Raw genomic sequence first — 21,895 nt, forward strand, 5'->3', positions numbered from 1 at the left:
GGACTCGGTTGATCTAACATAGGAGTAGGATTTCAATTGCTCTTCACATCCTGAAACTTCCAGCAGAACATCAGCAACGCAGTGGGGTCACAGAGGCTATTGCAATTCCTTGTAACCATTGTGAATCCAAGCTGATTACAGTCAGTGCGTTAAGTGGGCCACCGTTCGATTCCCCTGGAGGAGATGCATTTCTGTCAAATCATTACTCTCTCAATGGAAATGGAAACCTCCCTCCATCTGCTGACATATGAAAGAAGCCACCTCCGACAGGATGCAGCTCAATGGTGAGGGTTAGAGGTCATGGGAGGAGGGGAGGCGGGACCATGGTCAACCACCACATCCTGTGCAATGGAATCAGACCAGAGCAGATGGAGCAGTTCTGTTCATCCTTCATCTATTGCATCCTTGTACACATACATAAAAATACACACAATTGTATCCGATGACACCTCATCACGTGTTGCATTAAATAGCGTGATATTAATTTTGAATTTCAACAAGTTCAACAAGGATAACCTGAAAATGTAATTCATTTACATTTTAAACCAAAATAATTGACTTGCATAAATCTGGCAACATTATGTCTGACTTATCTCTGTGTTACCTGCAATTCATCCTTTTGACAAATGGTTAAAAAGAAAGTGTGTGCCAAGTTCAACTTATTGTCACACAATGCTTTCACGGGCAAGAAATTTCATTTTCACATTAAAACCACAACACATAATCTGCACTTACGATTTCATGCTCATTTCACAAACCGCACTGTTCCCTGGAAGGTTAAAGCACCCGTAGAGGGTTATTTTTCAAATCAGTGTTTGGTCAATGGTTTGGATCAGTTCAGCAGCTTTTTATCTTTCCTCACTTGAAACTGTTCTCACATTAACATGTCGACACTTTAACATGCCGTTATCAGCATCCTACTTCAAAGCTGTACTGATATGCATTGCCTTCACAAAGTCACTCTTGACAAATCCAGTGTCCCTGTGGTTTGAGTAGTGTGTCTGATACAGTCATAACTTTCATTTTGTCCGACACTACATCCCTACAGAGGCTTTGGAAATGCTTATGAGGGGTGCAAGAAATGTATATCATTTGAAGAAAGGGTCATGAGACTAAGGGCTCCATTTTAACATGGAGAAAGTGCTTTTAGTATCCAAATCCACTTTTGCAAGTTTGTCAAAAGGTTCATTGTTCAAAAGGTTTGTTGAAAGTCTCCTAATTAACTGATCACATATTAGTCAACTTATGATATTTGGCACTTCTGACAGTCCATATCTTACATTAAAGGAGAAATTAGGTTATTTCATTCTCATTCATAATAAATTAAGGTAATTAAGTTTATGTCTTTCTCTTCTATGGCTACTTTACCAAGATTTCAAAAGTGAATGACTAACAATTTCCCTTGACTTTACCTAGTTTTTTAGTCTCTCGCCCCAGAACCTGAACATAAAAATGTGTCAATATTTTTTGTCCTTTTTTGAGTTTTCAGTTTTTGTTCTAAAAACAGTAAAAACTGTCTGAGACCACAAGATTTACATTATCTTGCAATGTGGAAGACGTGTTTCCCATTTATTATCTAGGCTGTAGCGGCCAGACTATTTTAAATTGTCCTGCCAATGCTTCACAATAAACCAATAAAGATATTTTTAAACTTCTCAGAATTATATAAGACGTCTCAAACTATTTGCTGAGTGCTCACTCCTGCTAACGTCCATAAAGTTATTAGTGACCATGCAGGCAATGAGACTTCATAGTTTGAGCTGCAGATGTATCTGCAAATGGCATGCAAACATTCACTCCTCAGTCTGGGTACCTGCCACTAAAAGCCTGTTGAGCGTGACAGCAACGTTCATGTGCATGCACTTTCATCTTGCTTCTGCCATATATTAAATGAATCAAGTGGTAAACGCTTCAGGAAAAGTGCAACAATATTCCATTTAAACTGTACTTTTATTCACATCCACTAAAATAGTTTTCTCCTTCGAATCAGGGAAAAAAAACGTACTCAAGAGCCCCTGTCTCATTATGCGACAGGTCTCTCCTCACTGAGAGAGGAGGAGACGACAAGGTTTTAGTTTCTAGTATGACTGAAACATAAACCACTCTTTTGTGAACTTTATTCTTTTGTTAGATTGTTGGGTGATGACAAAATTGGATACCCCTTCTATAATTGTACCTTCATTCATGTGTTGATTTATTTCTTAAAATACTGATTGCTGCATCAGCTACATCAATGTAAAATTGCTTAAATTTGGAAAGAACAGATTGGTGCAATTATTTTTAAAGCATATTGGAAGAATAGATTTTACCACTGCTAACTTTATATATATTTATAATATCCACTATATTATAATAATATTATAGACTTATATATGTTAAACTACTTCAAAATGGTTTAATAGCCTAAACAATTAGTAGAGAAGCTATACGAAGCAAACACATTTTATTTCAGGCTTAAAAAGACTTGTTGCACTACTACTGCAGCTTTACCAAGGTCGAAAAACAACTCTTGCGCTTTAAACAAAGCTTTTTGTCGAGCTGAAAAGCTGATTTGATCATACAACTAAGTTCTCCATTCTTAAATTGCTGATTCAGGGAACTAGCACAGAAACTTCATCATGATCAGACTGTTATTTTACGGAGATGACCGAAACAGGCTTGGAGGACCTGCAGAGCATGGAGAGTATGCAAACCACAGGAATTCAGAAAAGACTCACCTTGACTTCACTATGAGGAGGTGTATACCGACCCCACCCCCAACCACACACACACACACACACACACACACACACATACACGATCAACAGCATCATGCCCACATGAAGCCGTCTGGAGGCGTTCTGCTCTGTTTAGTGTGCTGTCATGTCCCTCGTGACCAGAACGTGCAGAAAATGGAGAACAAAATTGAATTTGTATTACGACTCTTCTCTTTCTGAACACCATGTTGTTCACATGCTGAAATGTGGCTTATATTTCAGTTCCATTAGTGAAGGCCTCCTCATGATTTAGTCACTCCACTGCTTACTGGGAGACACTATTTAATAGCAGTGTGAGAAAAGGATAGCAAAGATAACAAACACCAAATTGATCAATACCTAAACATAAGGAGAAAGGCATCATATATGTGATTCCATCTCATTCAAATCTTAGTTTGTCTGAGCTGACAAAACATTTTTTGCTTCCCAATAATACATAATGAGACTCTAAATGAGTGTTAACAGAAAAAGAAAGCCATTAAATTGACTTCTACAGCCCTTTTCTTGTCTTAATGACCACTCACAGGTCACAGTCACCCATTCATAAAGCGCTTGGCTATACACACAGGGAATCTGGAGTTCAGTGTCTTGCCTAAAGACACTTCGATATGTGGACCAGGGATCGAACCACCGTCCTGCCAATGAGTGAACAAGCTGCTCTTCCACCTGAGCCACAGCCGCCTCAGTCAACAGCAGCATATACAGAAAAGGAGAAACATTTTTCAGTTGCAGCACATTTGTTTTCTGGATGCTGTCAAGCCAGTGTAATTACTTCCATGATACTTCATCCTAACTGTGGGCATCTAAAAATAACAAATTGTTGAGTGCAGAATTTAATACAAAACATGACCTTTCCACAAAACAATTAGAGCTACATGCAAGACAAATGAAGCTATTATGAACGGTCTAATGAGAGGAAAACTCCTCTGCAGAAGATAAAAATGCATTGGATGTTGAGAATTCTTTAACGTCAGCAGCCCAGACATCATCAGACAGTGGTTTAACATTCTTTACAGCCACATTCACACTGTAATATGGATTTACAATCTTTTTGTCTTTACTAACTTTCATTAGGGAGTAGATCCGTCCCGTGTTTCACACACAAAACTATTGGCGTTGTTTTTAGCTGTAACTGTACATCCATGTTTGCGGTGGTAAGGTCAGCTCAGATATGCTTTTGTTAAGAGGTTTTAGAGGAAAATCGAAAACCAAATTTGACGTTCAGTATGAGCTACCAATTATGTTGCACATCAGCTTCCCATTAAAATAATTACCACTGTATGTATTAATTTTCACTGACGTACTTATATTTGGTATGTATTTATCTTTTATACTTTTTATGAATATTAAAAATATGGCTAAATCTTACATTAAATACACCCACAAAATAAAAGGTGGAAACAGGAAAAATTCTAAAAATGTAATTATTCCTAGGAAGACACCTATCTCCTGTTCTACCACATCCCACAGGGTGATTCATTCCCTGTACACATTCACAAATCTGATTACACACAGACGGACTGAGACTCACATTTGTCAATAGTTCTGCTACAATAATGGCCCCATAGATTCACATCTGGCGACTGGGGAGGTCACTGAAGTTTACTGAGCTCACTGTCTCATGAAACCAAGTTAAGACTTTTGCTTTGTGACATGGAGCATTGTCCTGCTGAAAGGAACCATTAGAAGATGGTAAACTGTGACTATAACAGGATGAACATATAAAGTCAGATAAAATGTTCAGATAGATTGTGGGACACAAATGATGACTGATTAGGAATAAGTTCCTAGTAAGTCAAGAAAATATTCTCCACACCATGACACCACCACTCATGTTAACACAAGGCAGGTCGAGCCTAAAAAAACAACCTCCAAAATGTTTATTTTTGCTGAATTTCAAGCCAGAAAACTCTAGAGTATGTTGTGTGTGAATATCCTCTCTGATAACGACAATGATGCCACAGTCAAAGTCCCTGAGATCACATTAACTGAAGCTCCTTCTGCAGGATTGTGTGCATTGCACTGATGCCACGTGATTGTCTCATTGGATAATAGCCTGAAAAAGCAAGTATACAGGTGTGTCTAATAAAGTGGGTGAATTTTGGGTGTTGCGTCGTACTGTACTCACAGTGTATACAACAGTACTCAACTCAGTGGCATCTATTGCACCACTGCCAGTATATACTCCCTAAGGAAATATCTTAATCCTACAATCTGATGTCATTGTTACAGCTGATCTGAAAACTATTTCCACAGTCAGAAATGACACAGTTCACAAAGCACAATAGATGATGGTGCCGCCGACTCGTATCCTTAGCTTCAGAGTTGCTCAGAGAGGCGGTACATAGAGGCAGCGTAGCCAAAGTCAACAAAAGTCCTCATGTGAGGATACAGGGTCACAGAGGGCTGGGCTTAAGATCATTGGCGTCTCAGTTGGTCCATTAATCCAATGCGTGGCTTTCTAACACATGGCTCACTTTGGCCACTTACTGCCCATCAGCAGTGCATTGAGCTGGAGGAGCAAATACTCATCACAGCTCTGTCACATCCAGTTCGCTCCTGCTTCATTCAGGCTTAATAAGCAGGGCTGGGTCTCCAGAGAGCTCATCACAGGGAACTAACCATGTGGACACATCCATGGGTCAGGTCCGACACCCAGCAATCTGCTGTCAGCCGCAGAGAACCAGGTGGGCATCCTTAAACTCTGATGGTGTGGGAGGGATGAGCTGCTGCTGTCAGGCAAAGACAACAATTACAGCTGTCCTAATGCCTTAACTATCCTCACAGGGAACTAAGCATCCACAAGACAACTCATGATGGAGCTAGAGATTGAATGTTTGGAGGATTAATTGATTAGCTCAACAGAAAAATAATTGGGACCTTTTCCCACTATTTCAAAAACCTTTTTTTCTTTCTGATCATCAATTACTTTCTAAGATTAAATTATTTGCACAAATACTGGAAATAGTTGCGTCTCAGCTAATTTCAGTCCGCATATCTAATATTAAGATTTGGAAATCCTTTCAGTCTGTTTCCAGAGCCTGTCATTCACCTGCACTTTCTAAAGTACTGAACAATCTTCTGCTGCAGTGTGGTGACTGACATCATATATCACTGAATACTCCCTTGACTGATTGAAACCAATTTGGTTTTTCTGGTTTCGCTCTTACATGGTTAAGTCTAACTTATCTGAAAGAACCAAGCATGTTCCCTATAATGATATCACATCAACATTAAGAGTATAAAGTATCCCAGTTCTCTGTTGGCTCTCCTTTCTACATTTGACCTCTTGGCCATTATATGGAAATCATTCAACTGTTGGGGTTAGGATACTCCTGTAAAAGCAGAGGCCCCTTCTCAAATGATCAAACATAGAAGCCTGCTTGCATGTTGTAAAAATCTGTTTGTCACAAAATGCCCAGCTCCTAAATTTTTGATCAAAGTAGGATACTGGTGGTTGGTCCAGAGCAAATTATGCCAAAAATCTTTTCTAACAGTGGCAAATTCCGAGACTCTACTTCAAACCTTTGAGTCGTACAGACTGGATAATTGCTGTTTTCAGGCCTGTCATGTGCTCGTACTATAAGTCTTTAAATGGTACCAAATGCTGACTTTCTCTCATTGCTTATAATCCATATCAGATCAGACCGTAAAGTGCTTCTTAAGAAAAACAAATCATAAAAAGGCATGCCCATTCACACCTCTCTGATCTATTGACACTTTATATTCCTTACCTTGCTCTTTACTCTCTGAATACAGGGCTGCTATCTTTCCCAAAAGTTAAAAGAAGACATCAAGCTGCAGGGCCTTTGCCTATTATGTCCCCTACTGATATTTAGACTGCTGACTCTGCGAAGGCTCATCCATCCATTGTTTTCCACTTATCTTGGGTCAGGTCACAGTGGCAGCAGGCCAAAGTCTGATATTTTAAATGTCCCTCTCCCTAATATTTTCCAGCTCCTGCGGGGATCCTGAGGCACTCCCAGGCCAACTAAAATATATAATCCCTGCAGCAAGTTTTGATCCCCTACCAATTGGTCTCCTCCCAGTTGAGTGTCGTTCCAAAGGAAGGTACCCAGGAGGCATTCAAATCAGATGTCTGAACCACCTCAACTGTCTCCTTTTGACCCGGAGGAGCAGCAGCTCTACTCCACTGTCCCTCCAGATGTCCATTTTTTCTCACTCAGTCACTCTTCAGAAGTAACTCATTTTGGCTTCTTTGATCTGCAAACTCATTTTTTCAGTAACTACCCAAAGCTCACGACCATTGGTGAGGCTTGACGGAACATAGATCGAGTTTGAAATCTTTCAGCTCAGCTCACTTTTCACCACAACAGTCCTGTGAAATGTCTACATCACGTCCAATAATGCACCAATCCAGTTAATCTCCGTCTCAGTCTCCAAGAAGGACCTGCTGATCTCACAGGTAGATCTGTACATTTTCTGTTAAAATTTTCAGTTAACAGCTGCATCTCTCTAATCCTCCGCTTGTTTCTTTCCTGAGTCTATGAACAACCACACTCTGCTCTGTCTCTCTTTTGTCTCCATCTCTCTCCCTATTCTCTTACCTGTCCTCTGTTTTCACTTGGGCTAAAATACCAACAAATGATTTCTACACAAAGTATCTAAACCTTTTTTATTGTACATTTTACCCTTCTTTGAGAAGCTACATTTTATTGTTGTCTGAACACAGTTCACAGTTGTTTCAGAACATTATCTTCAAGCTGGGAGGGAATTTGGGGATTTGAGCAGCTGGGAGTGAACAGAAAGAGTCAGTGCATCCTTGAAAATGCACTTGAATACAAGAAGACAGTTTGTTTAAACATTAATGGTAAAACTATCACACTGCAACATTTGTGACTGCTATTTTAAACCGTGGGGGAAAACAGTGAGCGTCTGCACCTTTTTTCATTTTCAATTGGGCATTTATTAAGGTTATCATATGGCATGTCATTATGTGATGATATTAAAGCCATGTTGTCCCATCGTCCTGAATGAGACAAGGCTGTGTTGGAGCTGACACGCCACCTGAAACGACACAGAGCAGGGTGGAGGATTGAGAGGTTTTGCCGGCAGAGAGAGGAGAGAGATTATTCTAAATGACAGCTCTATTAGAGACTTAACCTGGGCTTTGATCATTTCCTGAGCTCTCCTTGAGATCAGCCCGAGTAACAAATGGCAAATCTGACAGGCTCCTGCGCCAACCCCCCCAACCACCCCCACTCATACCCTTCATAATGCACCCGGTCTTCACTGTGATTAAAGACCCCCTTTTCTGGGGACTGAGTCCCTCATCTGTCTGCCCACAATAGAGACTGGGATTGATTGTGTGATTGTCAGACTAAGTGAAAGGGAGTATATTGCAGATCACATAGGAGTATAGTATGCTGGAGTCCAGAGAGAAAAAGAAAATGTGATGTTTGTTTCATTCTGTCACATCCTTCCTTTTACTTTCATGATGTGTATGAACGGTAGCATAATGACTTGTGCCAACTACTCCCCTTGAGTGTCAAACATGATTGGTATAAATGCACATTTGTATATGCCGCTGGAAATGCACAGTACAAAGCAGACAGATAAGGACATATTCATTTTGCAGGGACATTTTCTCCTCAGCAATTTGAGCTTTTTCATAAATTGCCTGAGGTTGTGATTGCCGAAACCACGCTGCTGCATACACTCTCAGCAATTACTTCACTGACAAACAAAAAAATCAACATGTTAATCAAGTTTTACATTGAAGGCACTCTCATTACACAGCCTGTCTGAATAACTTGAAATAGCATTCCACACCTACACAAGGGAAAGCAATGCTGTTCTAGCTTGAACAACAATCAAACTCAAATGACACAATGTCACACTGACAACAAACAGGTCAAATGTTGATCGTCTTAGTTTAGCAGACTAGCATATAAACATTTTCAATTAAACATGGAGTACAGACGATACTGCTCAACTTTGAGTAATTGATCTTAAACCAAGGTATTGGGGAAATGATGAGAGTGCTGCATGATAAGTTTACAGGATTACAGTGATTCTTCCCATGAAATAACATTGGATATTTTTCTCGGACAAAAGTGGTGGAGCGACAACTGACATCCACATCTTTCTTGGGAGGTCCTGGTTCCAGAAGCAAAGTAATGATTTCCCATGGATAACATTATATGACTTACAGTTGTACAGCTTCAGAACAGAGATCTGTTCTGCATTATCTGCTATACTTTTAGAGTAAGATGAGGATAAGACTTGTATGAAAGTTTATTTTGGTCAAGAAGAATACTGAGAATTGTGGGTTGTAGTAGTAGAATTTAGATTTACCATGCAAATATTAGAGAAACTAGAATAATTAAGAATCAAAGTTAAGATAAATACAGATGTGTGCTCCACAACACATACCTAAAGATGGGTTGGAGGTTGGTAGGTTAGGACATGTCTGTCTGACACACACTGTACGTAGAGACACAGAATGAACTAGCTGACCACGACCAATAGTTTGGATACTTTCAGTGCTGGTCAGAGCAAAGCAGCCATTATTAGCCCAGTCTCTGCTAGATACAGAGTATGAGTACCTGTGTTGTAGGTGCCCATACACAGTCATAACCATGAATGTAGTGAGCCCTAAATGTCCAGAAGCTCAGAGTATATCAGTTATTTGTCAATCTTTTAGTATGTGTTGACTGGAGGCTGTGATAACTGGTCAACCTAATCAGTCATGAGACTAAAACCAGAGATCTTCCAACTACGATTGAGAGCTGCTGTTTTGAAAACTATTTAAATGCTGTAGGTTATAATTCCAAGATCAGCTCCCCCTGTACAACATCTAATATGAGTCAATATTTCAATGTTTCAAATTGAAGAAATGAATAGTTAAATAATAAAGAATAAAATAACTTGAGTTTCTTGACGTTCTGAACTAAGTTAATATAACCCCAGGAATGTAACCATTTCAATGGTCAGCATCATAGATACAGTATATGATGGTGACTGATAAAGATAGACATGACATCTCCCAGTCAAGTCAAAATTAATGGGACATGGGCCAAATCAAAAAGTAAAAATATACTGTATGTGAAACAATTTTCTCTTAAAGATGGTTCCTGTAAGTTAGGTAATTCTTATCACACTGATGTATGTCCAAGTTAGCGGTAATTTTGGTTTTAATTAATTATTTGCAATCATCATTATAGACGAGTTGAAAGATCATCATTGACAGCCGAGACTGACTCTGGGTCAAATGACGTGTTCGGCACAAGATGGCAGCATTCATATCCCGGATATTTTAGCTTCATTCTGGATTGTGAGAGCAATTAGATACATTTGTCCATGTGGATGTCGTGTCTATGATCACCACCATACCTTCCATTGCATTAGTCAGGGATTGTGACGGTTATTTCACAAAAATTCCTGCAAAAAAGAAGAGAGCAGAAATCTGAGAGCACAAGATTGGTGAGTGCACAGAAGCAGCCTGAGTGTGACATGACAGACTCAAACTGACTATTTTGAGAGAAAGGGTTTTGAGGGAAACTGTTTTCCAAATCTGAACATGAAATGAATAAATAATATTCTTAAAATGAAAAACACGTTCCTGAGTGAAGATAGGAGGGAATATTCATCTTCCCCATCTAATCATCTCTAACTGTATCCGATATTCGTCTCTTCATCTGTCCATCTTCATCTCTCTCAGACACACTCAAACACACACAGCACTTTTGGCTGGGAACATATTTTGCCTCGGGGGTTTCGTCTTGCTCCTAACCCATTACAAGACTAATGAAAGCAGCAAGAGGATCAAATCCAATGAAGCTGCTTTTCACACTGCTTATAACTCTTATGGAAACTTGTGACTGAATAACTTGTACTCATTGGCATAATGCATTCCCTAGCCCCATATTCTTTAAGTTCTAGGCTTAAATGGTCTTCACAAAGGTATGCAAGTACACACACAGACACACAAACACACCATGTTGATACACAGGTAAATATCGACAAAATGTAGGCCTATTTATGAACAAACATTAGAAAACTGTCACATGAACATAGGGAAACTGTGTTTTGTGCAGCAATTATTTGTGCACTTTTATTGTACATGTAATTTTAAGTGTAATTTTACACATGTACATGTGTTGATTACATGAATTATTCATTTCTTTATGAATAATAAATGTGTTGTGATGACTGGAAAACCTGATGTTGATTACTCGGTTATACTGTAAGTAGCAAAGTATAAAATCCATGCAAACTTGTCACAATGTTGGCATGAAGTTGATATTAGCAACTGGCTCATGTCAGCAATCCATATATATGTTGAGATCTGATTTTCAGTTTACTCGCCTGTGTTGTCATCAGTCTACCAGATTGTCAGATATCTGCTTTTTGGGTCCTGTCAACAATTCAATCACAATATTATTGAACTTGATAGTTTCCCAATAATGTTCAGCTGTTTTAGCATTGTGAATTTTGCCTTGTCTCTGGTCTATTTCCTGATTGATGGTATGATTTTGTGTTTTTTTCCTGTCCTGGCTCTGCTCTTCTCCCTATTATGGTGCGTTCCAAACAATAAGCAAATGTTCACTTTGTGCTAATGGGGTTTGGCCACAGGATCATTTCTGGGAACTCACGATAACTTGCATTAGTAAACACAACCTGTGAATATTCATCGGTTCTTTGCAGCTGACCCGCTGTTCTCTGTCTCCGTCTTGCTCCTATTCAGAAACTGTTTGAGTCCTTGAGACCATTCCATTTCCTCCTCTAAACAGATGCACCGTATACACACGCGCACACAAGCGCGCACTAATTTTGTCATCAGTGTTCACTCCGACCAACGCTTCTGGAATAGCCTACACAATTTGAAAGATTAAGGTATTTACCAAAGCAGGCAGAAAATGTTCTTAGCTATGAAAGAGCAACACATACATTGTTTATGGTTTAAGGTTCCAGTGTATGCAGAACTGACAAAAAAATACTATTAAAATGACATCAAATAATAACAGTAAATGCATAAAAAATAATTGACTTATAAAATATGACCATGATTGATATTCATTTTATATTTGCTCCTGTATTAATTAACCTTTTTATTCATTATTTTATTTACTCCCTCTATTGTTCAACTCATTCAATTATTTGTCTTTCTGAATGTGTTTTTTCTTGTTTGTTTTGATGAGCCTGTGCCCACTGCAGCCTCAGAACTTTCAGAAATATCCATGTCAGCCTGTCTGGCGACAATATTTGTCTGTTTGGCAACACTTGACCATACTGCCTCTCTACTACAGGCCCTCTCTATGTGCACATGAGAGCAGAAAATTCCAGGTCAATCTTGAAGTGTGGTCAGAGCAAAGATGCAAATGCAGCAGGTGAGGCAAACAGATTTTGGGATTTGGGGCATTTATGGGACTGTGAAAGTTGAAATATGGTTTGTCACATGAGCTGACACCAGAAGATTTGGATACAAATATGAAATGATAATTCATGTTGGCAGCTTGCTCAACAGTAATGTGCTGTTGGATAATCAAATAACATTTTGCTCTTGCATCTTTTCCCATGCAAAGCACTATCCATTGCCATGGGACAGTTAGGGTTAACCCCGATGGCCTCCCCTGAAGAGTTGTTTGCAGCAAGTCTTCCCAGACCCGGCAGTGGCTCCACCTAAGCATTTGGCATGCTCCCTCTGGGTCCTCCTTCTCCATGATGGGCTCAATTATGTGCCCTAAAGATCCTAAAGGCTTCTTAATAATCAGCCAAGCTCAGGACAGTTAAATATCCAGTACTCTCCTGACAGGTTGAGTCTGGAGAATGACTGCAAAAGGTTTTGGGTCCTTGGTTGCCCGGGTTCTTTGGTTGGCTACTGTTAGTGGAGGGTCAACGGGCAGTGCCAAATATGAAAGCCTTGACCAAAAGTTGAGTTGGCCAGGATCCCACATCACTTGCAGCTCCTGACATCGATCAATCAAAAACATCATTGTGCATCTGCATCTTCCCAGAGAACTACAGAGAAGATTCTGTAGTACTTGTAGAACTGGAATTCTGAGTTACCACAGGCTTGAAGAACAACATGCTTACTATTAAGGCACTGATCCTAACAGGTGGGCCCTAGTCGCCCACAAGTATCACTGAGAGTTACAATCATCCAGAAGTGGATCCTGCTGAAGGCAGTGAAATCCACTGTCCTGTCTGCACCTTCAAATGATGAACACTGACACGATGGTGCTTGCAGTGTTTCTTGAGCTTCCACAGCAGGTACAAAACATCAAAAGTGCTTCTTAGGTTCACGGTTGATGGCAAAAAAAAATGTTGCTAAGGAAGGTGACATCAACACTGGTGAGTTCATCTTCCTGTCTGGAAGGAGTACTTCTTTTGGATGATAAAATGTCCTTATTGCATTATACTCCATTAACAGTCCAGGAGCTGTAGTGTAAAATTCACTTTGTGTTTGGTCTAAATTTACAAGTATTCTCATACAGGTATGAGGTGTAGACGTCATCAGAGTATTGAAATACAGAGGTCATCACTGAGGTGGTTGCTCAATTTACTCAATTTTCATGGTAAACTCAATCATCTGACATACAATATTTCAACTGTTGTAAAACGATACACCTAAGGGCAGCATGAATGACGTTTTACTGAAACCTTGAAGAAATAAACACTGATCATTACCTACTAGCTGATAGCCCTGTCTAGTGGGTCCTCCAAATGGGTTGTGACTGCCAAAGGAGCCTCCGTCAATAGACCCGTATGACATGGTTGATGACGTGTCAGTTGCAGGTGCCTGGGGGAAAACAAATAACCACAATTAATTCATTATAACTTTGTTCTACGCACTTTCACTATTGACAGTAGGTGAAGAAAATAATCATGATTTGTATAATGTAGCCATACGCCCTCCGGGGATGGCATTAGTACATGAGGGCTGGGGATGGAGGTTATAGAACAGCCCTTCTGTTATTCATTCCCATAATGGATCAACAGTATTATTACTTATCTCCAACTGGTTTCAAGAACATGACAGTGAGTTTATTGAACGTCAGTGGGCTCCCCAGTCATTAGAAGTAAACCAGTAGAACACATTTGGGATTTGGGAGAACAGGATATTAACAGAGTCCTTGTTAATGTTAGTAGTTTCCGTTGGGCTTATCCTGTTATAATAAATCAATACGTCTTCTGTGAAACAGTCTATGGTAAGCAGGGGATATGGTAGTGGTTCGCTGCTTTTACTTGCATTTAAGACATTGGGCACTGCTTTCTAACAACAAAAACTTCTGCATCATCTGTAGGAAAATTAGTACTCTGCAACTGCTCTGCACTAATAATGTTCTCACCTGGGAAGGCCACAGACACAGAAATCATTTATTTTGTATAATCACTATAATAAATACGCTAGTGTCAGCATGACAGCTTCTCTAATTGATGATAAAAGGAAAACTCTTGCCCATTATAATTAGGACTTTATTTTTGTAGCTCAGGCCATTAGTTGTCTTGTTCATAATGACATTGGACTCCACTGTGACTTTCTTTCAAAGTCACTCATTTGTAAGAGAAAACAAAGTCAGGCAGTAAACATTGATTAGAGTTTACATAACTACCTGTTCAATTTTGATCTAGGTACTGTGTGTATTCCGGTTCAACAGGAAGTTGTCTTGTTGTTCACTTTTGGTTTTAGCTCCCAATCAAACTGATGCTTATGCGGCCAAGTTGTAAGTTTGTTGACAATCTGTGTGATCATTGCCTCTATTATCTGTAATGTTGCTGTGTTCTGAAATCATAGCAACATTCTGGGGATAAACCCTATCATAGCCTCAGAACACAGTGGCTAGGTGGTGTGTACATGGTTTATTTCCTCAGGACAAACACTACATGTTGGAATAAACAGCATCATGGGGATATAGTATAACCTGTGTGCATGCTGGATTCACTGGGCAGTGGTGACTTTTTTTCTATTGCAATATTGCCATTTCATCTTGACATCATTTATACCATAGTAATGATTAGTTAATCCTTATAAACTGTATATTGCGTCTGCGACAAAACTTCATTAATTTCTACACTTTAAGGCGTTTTTGTCTTCATGTTGATATAATGATAACATCCTCCATCCCTGATCATTAGTTAAGCATATGTTTGTGTCTTTAGTCCTATATGCAGAGATACCTTGAAAAATGCATCTTGTCTCTGTCAATAACCTAATTTCCAGATAAATAAAAGCTTTAGATTGTCTCTATTATTCATGAAGATTCTTGGAAAAGGTATTTTCCAGACCATATTTTTGTTGACCTTCACGTAAGTTGATTGATCATACCAACAAGTTAGTAATCAGGAGAAACACGGCATGTGCAGGGTAAGATGGATAACGAATAGCCATTATTTGGTAATGTGCTTATCTATCTCTGTCTGTGTAACAGATATCTAAAGAATCATTCATCTTATCAGCTTCACAGTTGAAGTGTGTATTGTTGAGATCCCAAGGAGGTGCAGTGTAGGAATTTGCCCCATTTGGACACACAATATGTTTAAAATTAACAAACTTTGAAGAAACAGGCAACCAGCTATATACCAACAATTTCCAGTGAAAAATTAATATTTGTAATCAGCTGTACTAATTTCAATGTGTAAGTATATATTTGGAAGGAAATATTGGTGGCTGGCATTTTTTGCTTTTGACCAGAGCCAGGCCAGCTGTTTCCCCTGCTTCCAGTTTACAGAGTCCAGCCCTGGTCTCAGTATACAGAGTGACATGGATAGAATGTTTTCACACTCAAACAGAAAGGAAATACATTTGTTTCGAAACATGTTGAATGTAAACCTGGTAAAGCTCCAAGAGAAAGAAACTAATCGCTATACTGGTCTCTGTTTCATTGCAGTGTGGCATGACGAACATTACAGCCTCTGAGGGCCGCTGCAGGGGTCCAAACATTTAGTAATTTTAAATGTTGAGCGTGACTAAGTCAGCCTCAGACGTGACTAATATATTAGTAATAATGTTTGGGCCTACTATCTAACATAAATTTGTATTTCTGCAGGAGCACTGCTATGCACTGTTGTTAATAGATGTTTGTTAGCAGATGAAATAAATTAGACTTCAAGAGGTGAAGCAGTCAGGATCTAACCTGTGAATCAGGCTTTTTCATATAACCCACTTGCATGTGGAGATTAGAGCAAGGTACGGAATACTTATCTACATTCTGCTGGAAAGGTCAACTCATCGTGTGAACATGTGTTTGACCCGAGGCCAGAGACACACAGCTGACATGCATGTCAACAAATCTGTCTCTGCGCCTCAGCATCTCTAACAGAAGTCAGAATGTGATAGTGGTGAAGTGGCCAGCGCTCTTACCCTACCGTGAAAGACAAGCATTCAGACAAGCAGGAGAATGTGATTACACAGAGTCACTGTGCTGCCCATTGTTGTGGTGGAGCCAGTGAATCCAGCCTATAGGATTGGCATAATGGGTGCGAAGTGGGACAGTGGAGCAGCCAGAGATTCGGTGTCCACACTTTACACAGAGACAGATTCACTGGGCCAAAAGAACATTTAATCCAATTAATTTTCATAGAGAGGGGAGATTAATTACTTCTGGCAGTCTATAAACAATCTTCTCTCTGCTTGATTTCAAGCCCAGTGACTGTGCCTCACATCCCTCTGAAGTGCAGACCCACGCCGCCTCTATCTGCATATGAGATGCACACTCATGGATGCACATTCATGTCCACACACACACACACACACACACACACACACACACACTGTGTTGAATTATTAATCTCATAGCTTCTTCACTTAGTTACTCATACAAGTGAAAACTGAGGTAATTTGACTGGTGATATTTAAATATATATATATATATATATATATTTGTTTTTTTTGTTTTTTTTAATGTACACCGCTACATTGCTGTGCTTCTACTCATGCACATGGAGGAGTCATCCTCAGGGAAACTGTATAGTCAACAAAACACCACAATCTAACCACAATTCAAGTTGTTTTGTTGGCTGGTCCTAAAACGTTAAAAAAATACTCGGGGACATGCATTCACCATGGCCATAAATGTACTTTATGTCTCATGTTTAATTACTCTAGATGACCAAGTAAAATATATCTCATCACAACATAATTTGTGCTTATCCAACTTGACACAATAAAAACTGTTTATTTATACTTTCATGTCAACAAGTTTTTGTCTCAAATAATAAAATAGTTAAATATTAAAAGTAACAAATCTCACACTGGAAAAACTGTTTGTGGATTTCAATTTAGAAAAAAACAACTGTTGCATATGTGGTCTTGAATTGTTTCTTGTTTAACAATGACAATGAATTATTTTCAGATATTTTCTCACACTGCCCTCCAGGAGTGACAGGCTAGGCCACATGGATAAAAGACCTTAGTATAAAAGTGCACATGAATTTGAGAAGACTAAAATGTATGAATCCTGTGGTGGTGAGAATGATCATCATCGCATGGGAAATAACTTAAAATAAAATATGTGTGTGCCTGTGTGTGTGTGTGTGTGTGTGTGTGTGTGTGTGTGTGTGTGTGTGTGTGTGCAGTTTCAGTCTCCTGCTATCCATCTACATCTGAACCTGCATCTCATCTACAACCATCTCCTCATTTGAACTCAGTATATTTAAAATGTTCAGAATAAGGACCGGTCGGATCACGTTGCCAGAACCTTGTGTTACCTTGTGCTATTCCCTCTTTGATCTTGTTACCAGTTTTGACTTCTTGTTTGCCTTGTCTCTTTTGCCTGCTGACCCTGCCCTCTCTGTCTGTTAGGATCTATACAACTCTGCTCTTGTCACCCTCCCCAGTCACACTTTGCCCTGAACTGAAAATCCCTGGGACCCATTTGGACTCCATCTGCTGTGTCCCTCTGACTTCTGCTTGTTTTGTCTCTTTGTTATTAGTTAACCCTGTTCCCTGCCCTCCTGCTTGTATCGCACCTTCATTCATTGTAAATAAATTCCTAACTTGAGACAACGCTGAGTCCAGCCTGTTCCTCAACATAACATTTGTCTTTACTAGTTTCATACTGACGCAGCATTAATCTTTCCATCCAGTGCCTTTGTTGCTCCCATCTGAGCGCACTTGGGCACGTTGGTCTTCAAATGAGGTGTGGTCAAGCACGTTGTTGATGCATTGCTATCTTGAGGCAGTAAAAAGCGAATGACCGACAAAAATCTGGTCTGAAATCTGACAAATTTACATAGCCAAGTGCACAATGCACATACACTCTGCTTGTCACACACAGTCTGCTCAATCACCTTGCGCATGAATAGGAGCAGATTGCTATCCACTGCACAGAAGCATTCTCTCTTGCTACATGGCAAATCTGCCATTATAATAGAAATCCACCTATAGTGCAAACTCACCTGTAATGGGAGGTGGAACTCAGATTGGTTGATTGCATGTTTTATCTAAAACACACCCATGATTCATAAATAAACTAACCCTTTTGAACATTGCATCTGTTTTGCATTTTGAAACCAGATAAGCAGATTTGGACACATGCAATTGCCAGTTTATCGTTGATTTCTCTCCTTTACACAGAATGAAACAAGCTGTGGTACCTTTGCTCAGCTTTGTCGAGCCTCAGAGCTTCTGCTTTAATTGAGCTTAACTGTGCCACTTTCTTGTTGCTATGATATGAGATAAAAAGGATATAAAAAAAGGCAACTACAACACAATAAGGCATGTGTAGGTGATAGTTTCTGAATGCAATGTGAGCTAAGACAGCTTGTTTTTTCCCCCATTTATTGTATGTGTTAATGTGAAGAGAGTGTTCATTATAGTTGGAATTCAGGGCACAGTTGTTCACTGGCAATATTGTAGTCAGGCAGTGGCATCAGTGTATCACCAGTAGGTGCCAGTGTATGTTCACGAAAGGTCACAGAGAAGTCAGATAATGAGAACGCCAGTCTTGTTGTAATTCTAAAGTAAACTCTCGCATTTTATAGGGTATTGTAGTATTGGACCATTTCGCACTAAGGCTGTGTTAATTACTGACTGCATTGAATGTGTAGGTTTAGCCAGTTAGCAGCAGCTAATGTTTGATTATGTTAAGTGGCAGTGAGAGCTCTCATGTGTGGGAGGCCCTTTGTTCATATATGTGCTATTTATGAAGAAATATCAGGTATGCTGAGGGAAGAATATTTGCATGGGAGCAATTGAAATATAAAACCATGTAAAGGGTGCTGTGATCTTTTGTTTGTGTTTTTATGCCGTTGATTCTAGTAAAATAGAATATAATCATCCTGTAAAATACAAATATATTACTTAATATGTAAAATATGAAAAAATAGTAACCCTCCATTCTGAGGAACTATCACACTTTGAAGATGTAGGTGCAGAGTTTACTGGGAAAAAATGCTTTAAAAATATACACATATATTCTAAAAGCATTTTTACTGCAAACAAGAATGTGTAAGTGTTGAAATATGTTTCTGGTACATGAAATGCCACTTATAAATGAAGACAGTCCTTGCTCATAGAGAAAAATCGGCTCTTACTCTGGTAAACAGAGCAGAAGTGAGGCAGAGCGGTGTGCACCCCTGTGTGACACTGCAGGACACAGAAGGATGGTAAATACTGGTCTGGCAGGGCAGAGTGACTGGATGCACAGCTACTCACCACCCCCATTGGTTTTCATTCAGTCCCCCACTCCTTTCAAAGCTGTCATTATCAGCAACACAAGGCTTAGCTTAGCCAGAGCAGGCAACTGAGCAGAAATAAGCCTACACCCCGGACACAAATGCTGCATTTATCTCAAACAAGCAGAGCCAACCTGAGGCAGGATTGTGTCTGAGTGTGTGAGTGTCAGGGTTCCAAATATATGGATTTTTTTTGTTTTGAAAGCTGATTACATTATTTCAAGATCTAAGTAATCAATACTATACTTGTTATTTAATTATTTTACATTTTACCATGTTCTGGTGTTTCCTTTAGCCCCAAATCTCTAAAACAACTTCAATTTGATTATTGAGGAAATAGATTTTGCATGATTGTGTATCCTTTTTGAAAACACACATGTAGTTACATGTACTACTGCATGATATAATGACATAAGACCTAGAAGTATTATAACAAAATACAGTATTTGGTAAATGTTCAGCTGGATTGTGTTATTTTACAAAGCAAATGTGGTCAGATTGTTTCTTTTTTGAGATGTGTGTGTCGGCTTATGTGGAAAAGAATGTTTAGACATGTCAGCCATAAGCCTTGAGTCTCTGAGTGGGTGTTTCCCATATTATCGTTCCAGTGACAGCTGAGAGTCGGCATTGCCAGGAGATGTACTGTCGACCTGTGTGGTATTCTATGGGCTGGAGGTGATACATGTCCACATAGTGCTATCAACCATTAGCAATTACATCTGTCTGTTCCCTTAAGTTCCATAAAATGCAATGCTGACAGGATGGGAGGGAGAGGAAAACCTCCCTGATTTTGACTTGGTTAACGCAGCTTTGTAGTGTTCACAACAAATCTAATATAACCAGTATATGACAGCCTTTGACTTGTAATTCCTATTGTAATTAGAAATCTGGATTTTCTGCCAATATCTTCAACTTGTGAAAAGACATCAAATACAATTACTTCCACTGACTTAATTAGAGCTACTTAATAGAGTTTGTTTGTGCCTGGTTTCACTTCGTAAAGATATACTAAGAATACGAAGCACAGAAGGTAATTTTGGATGTTTATCTGGAGTGATGATGAGATTTAAAACCTGGGCTAAGAGTTAAAATAACATCAATCACGTTGCTTTAATGGTTGACAGTAGGCATTTCCGACGATTAGTGCTGCTGTGATCCTGATAACAACAGCTAATCACAGTGTCCAGCTCACACAACATGCTTACTGTTCATGCAATACTTAAGGGCAGTACACGGTAAAACAAACTCCTAAACTATTGGGTTCACCAACTGCCTCTGCAACCTCTTTCCGTATGCATTTTCCTTAACATGATTCCACTGGCTGGCTCCTACGATTGAATATTTGTTTAAACGAGATTTGCACTCTCTATTAGCTCCAGACAAGAGATAGACAGTTAAAGACTGGCTGGTGAACACAAAGGATTATTAAATGGCTAACTGAGCCAGATATTTTCCTCTCCTGATGGAGTTCAAATACAGAGCTACAAGAGATGAGGAGAACATCAGACATCTTTTCATTAGGTGGCCACAAACACAAATTAGTTTTCGGGAAAACTGTGATTTGCATGACAATGGAAAAGGTTAACAGTATTAACTGACCAGATCATAATGAGCATCCTCAAAATGACAGTGTATAACCACACCAGAACATGAATTTAATATTTTATACTGTGTATTACAATAACACATTTGTGTTCTATGTGTGTTCTTTATTAAGTCCTACTAACTTATCTCTCTCCAATAGAATCCAGAAACCTTGAAGAGCCACACTGGTGGTATATGTAAACAAGATTATTATCTTATTATTAATATATTTTTTTGTCCCTATCAATTAAAAATACATTTCTTTTTTTACAGAATTACTAAGAAATATCCAAACTGTACTGTAGGATTTAGATTATTATCTAAATCTATCAATATCCTCTGAATCATTCTTCCTGGCAGCCTTTGGGTTCTATGCATTTCATTATTTTATTGAAATCGACTTGCAGGTGCCTCATTTCCAAGACAGGAAGTGATATTTTGGTATTTTTTAGGAGATTTCCTGCAGAGGGCTCAGCAATTATTCTCTAATTACAGTGAAAAACAAAAACTGGCATAGTTGATGAGAACCATTGATCTGTTTTGAGGAAAGTCGTGCAATTATACACAAAAAATGGATGAGAGCATGTTATGTCAAGTTTATCCAATTAAGAGTTCAGACTTTTTCCAGCTTCAGTTACTCAAATAATTTATTTGAAAAATTAACAGCCTAATTACTCTGAAACTAATTAAATATCTTCTTATTAATGTCACCAACTTTATATTTTCCAAGTTCATATAACCTGTCAACTTCTTTTCTTGGAAACCTTTCATCAGTTGACCTATGGATGAGTCCAAAGTTACAAGGTTCTTTGCAAAAACTCTCCTGCCAAACAAAAATATAATAAGTCATTAGAAATCTGGAGGGTCTTGATGTTAATGTGCTACTGAAAGTAGTCTGTGAATGTATCAACTGT

The 21,895-nt window shown here is 39.0% G+C and overlaps 1 protein-coding gene across 1 annotated transcript in view; it reads right to left on the reverse strand.

The window, feature by feature from the left end:
- The window catches only part of tsnare1 (T-SNARE Domain Containing 1), a 125,770-nt gene that overhangs the window by 81,451 nt on the left and 22,424 nt on the right, over nucleotides 1-21,895 (reverse strand). Inside the window, exon 2 of the mRNA XM_020091061.2 lies at nucleotides 13,410-13,521. Coding sequence (XP_019946620.1) covers nucleotides 13,410-13,494 — 85 coding nt within the window. The 5' untranslated portion in view covers nucleotides 13,495-13,521. The remainder of the gene's footprint in view (nucleotides 1-13,409; nucleotides 13,522-21,895) is intronic.

This window comes from Paralichthys olivaceus, chromosome 13 (genome assembly GCF_024713975.1).
Source record: "Paralichthys olivaceus isolate ysfri-2021 chromosome 13, ASM2471397v2, whole genome shotgun sequence".
Taxonomy (NCBI): domain Eukaryota; kingdom Metazoa; phylum Chordata; class Actinopteri; order Pleuronectiformes; family Paralichthyidae; genus Paralichthys; species Paralichthys olivaceus.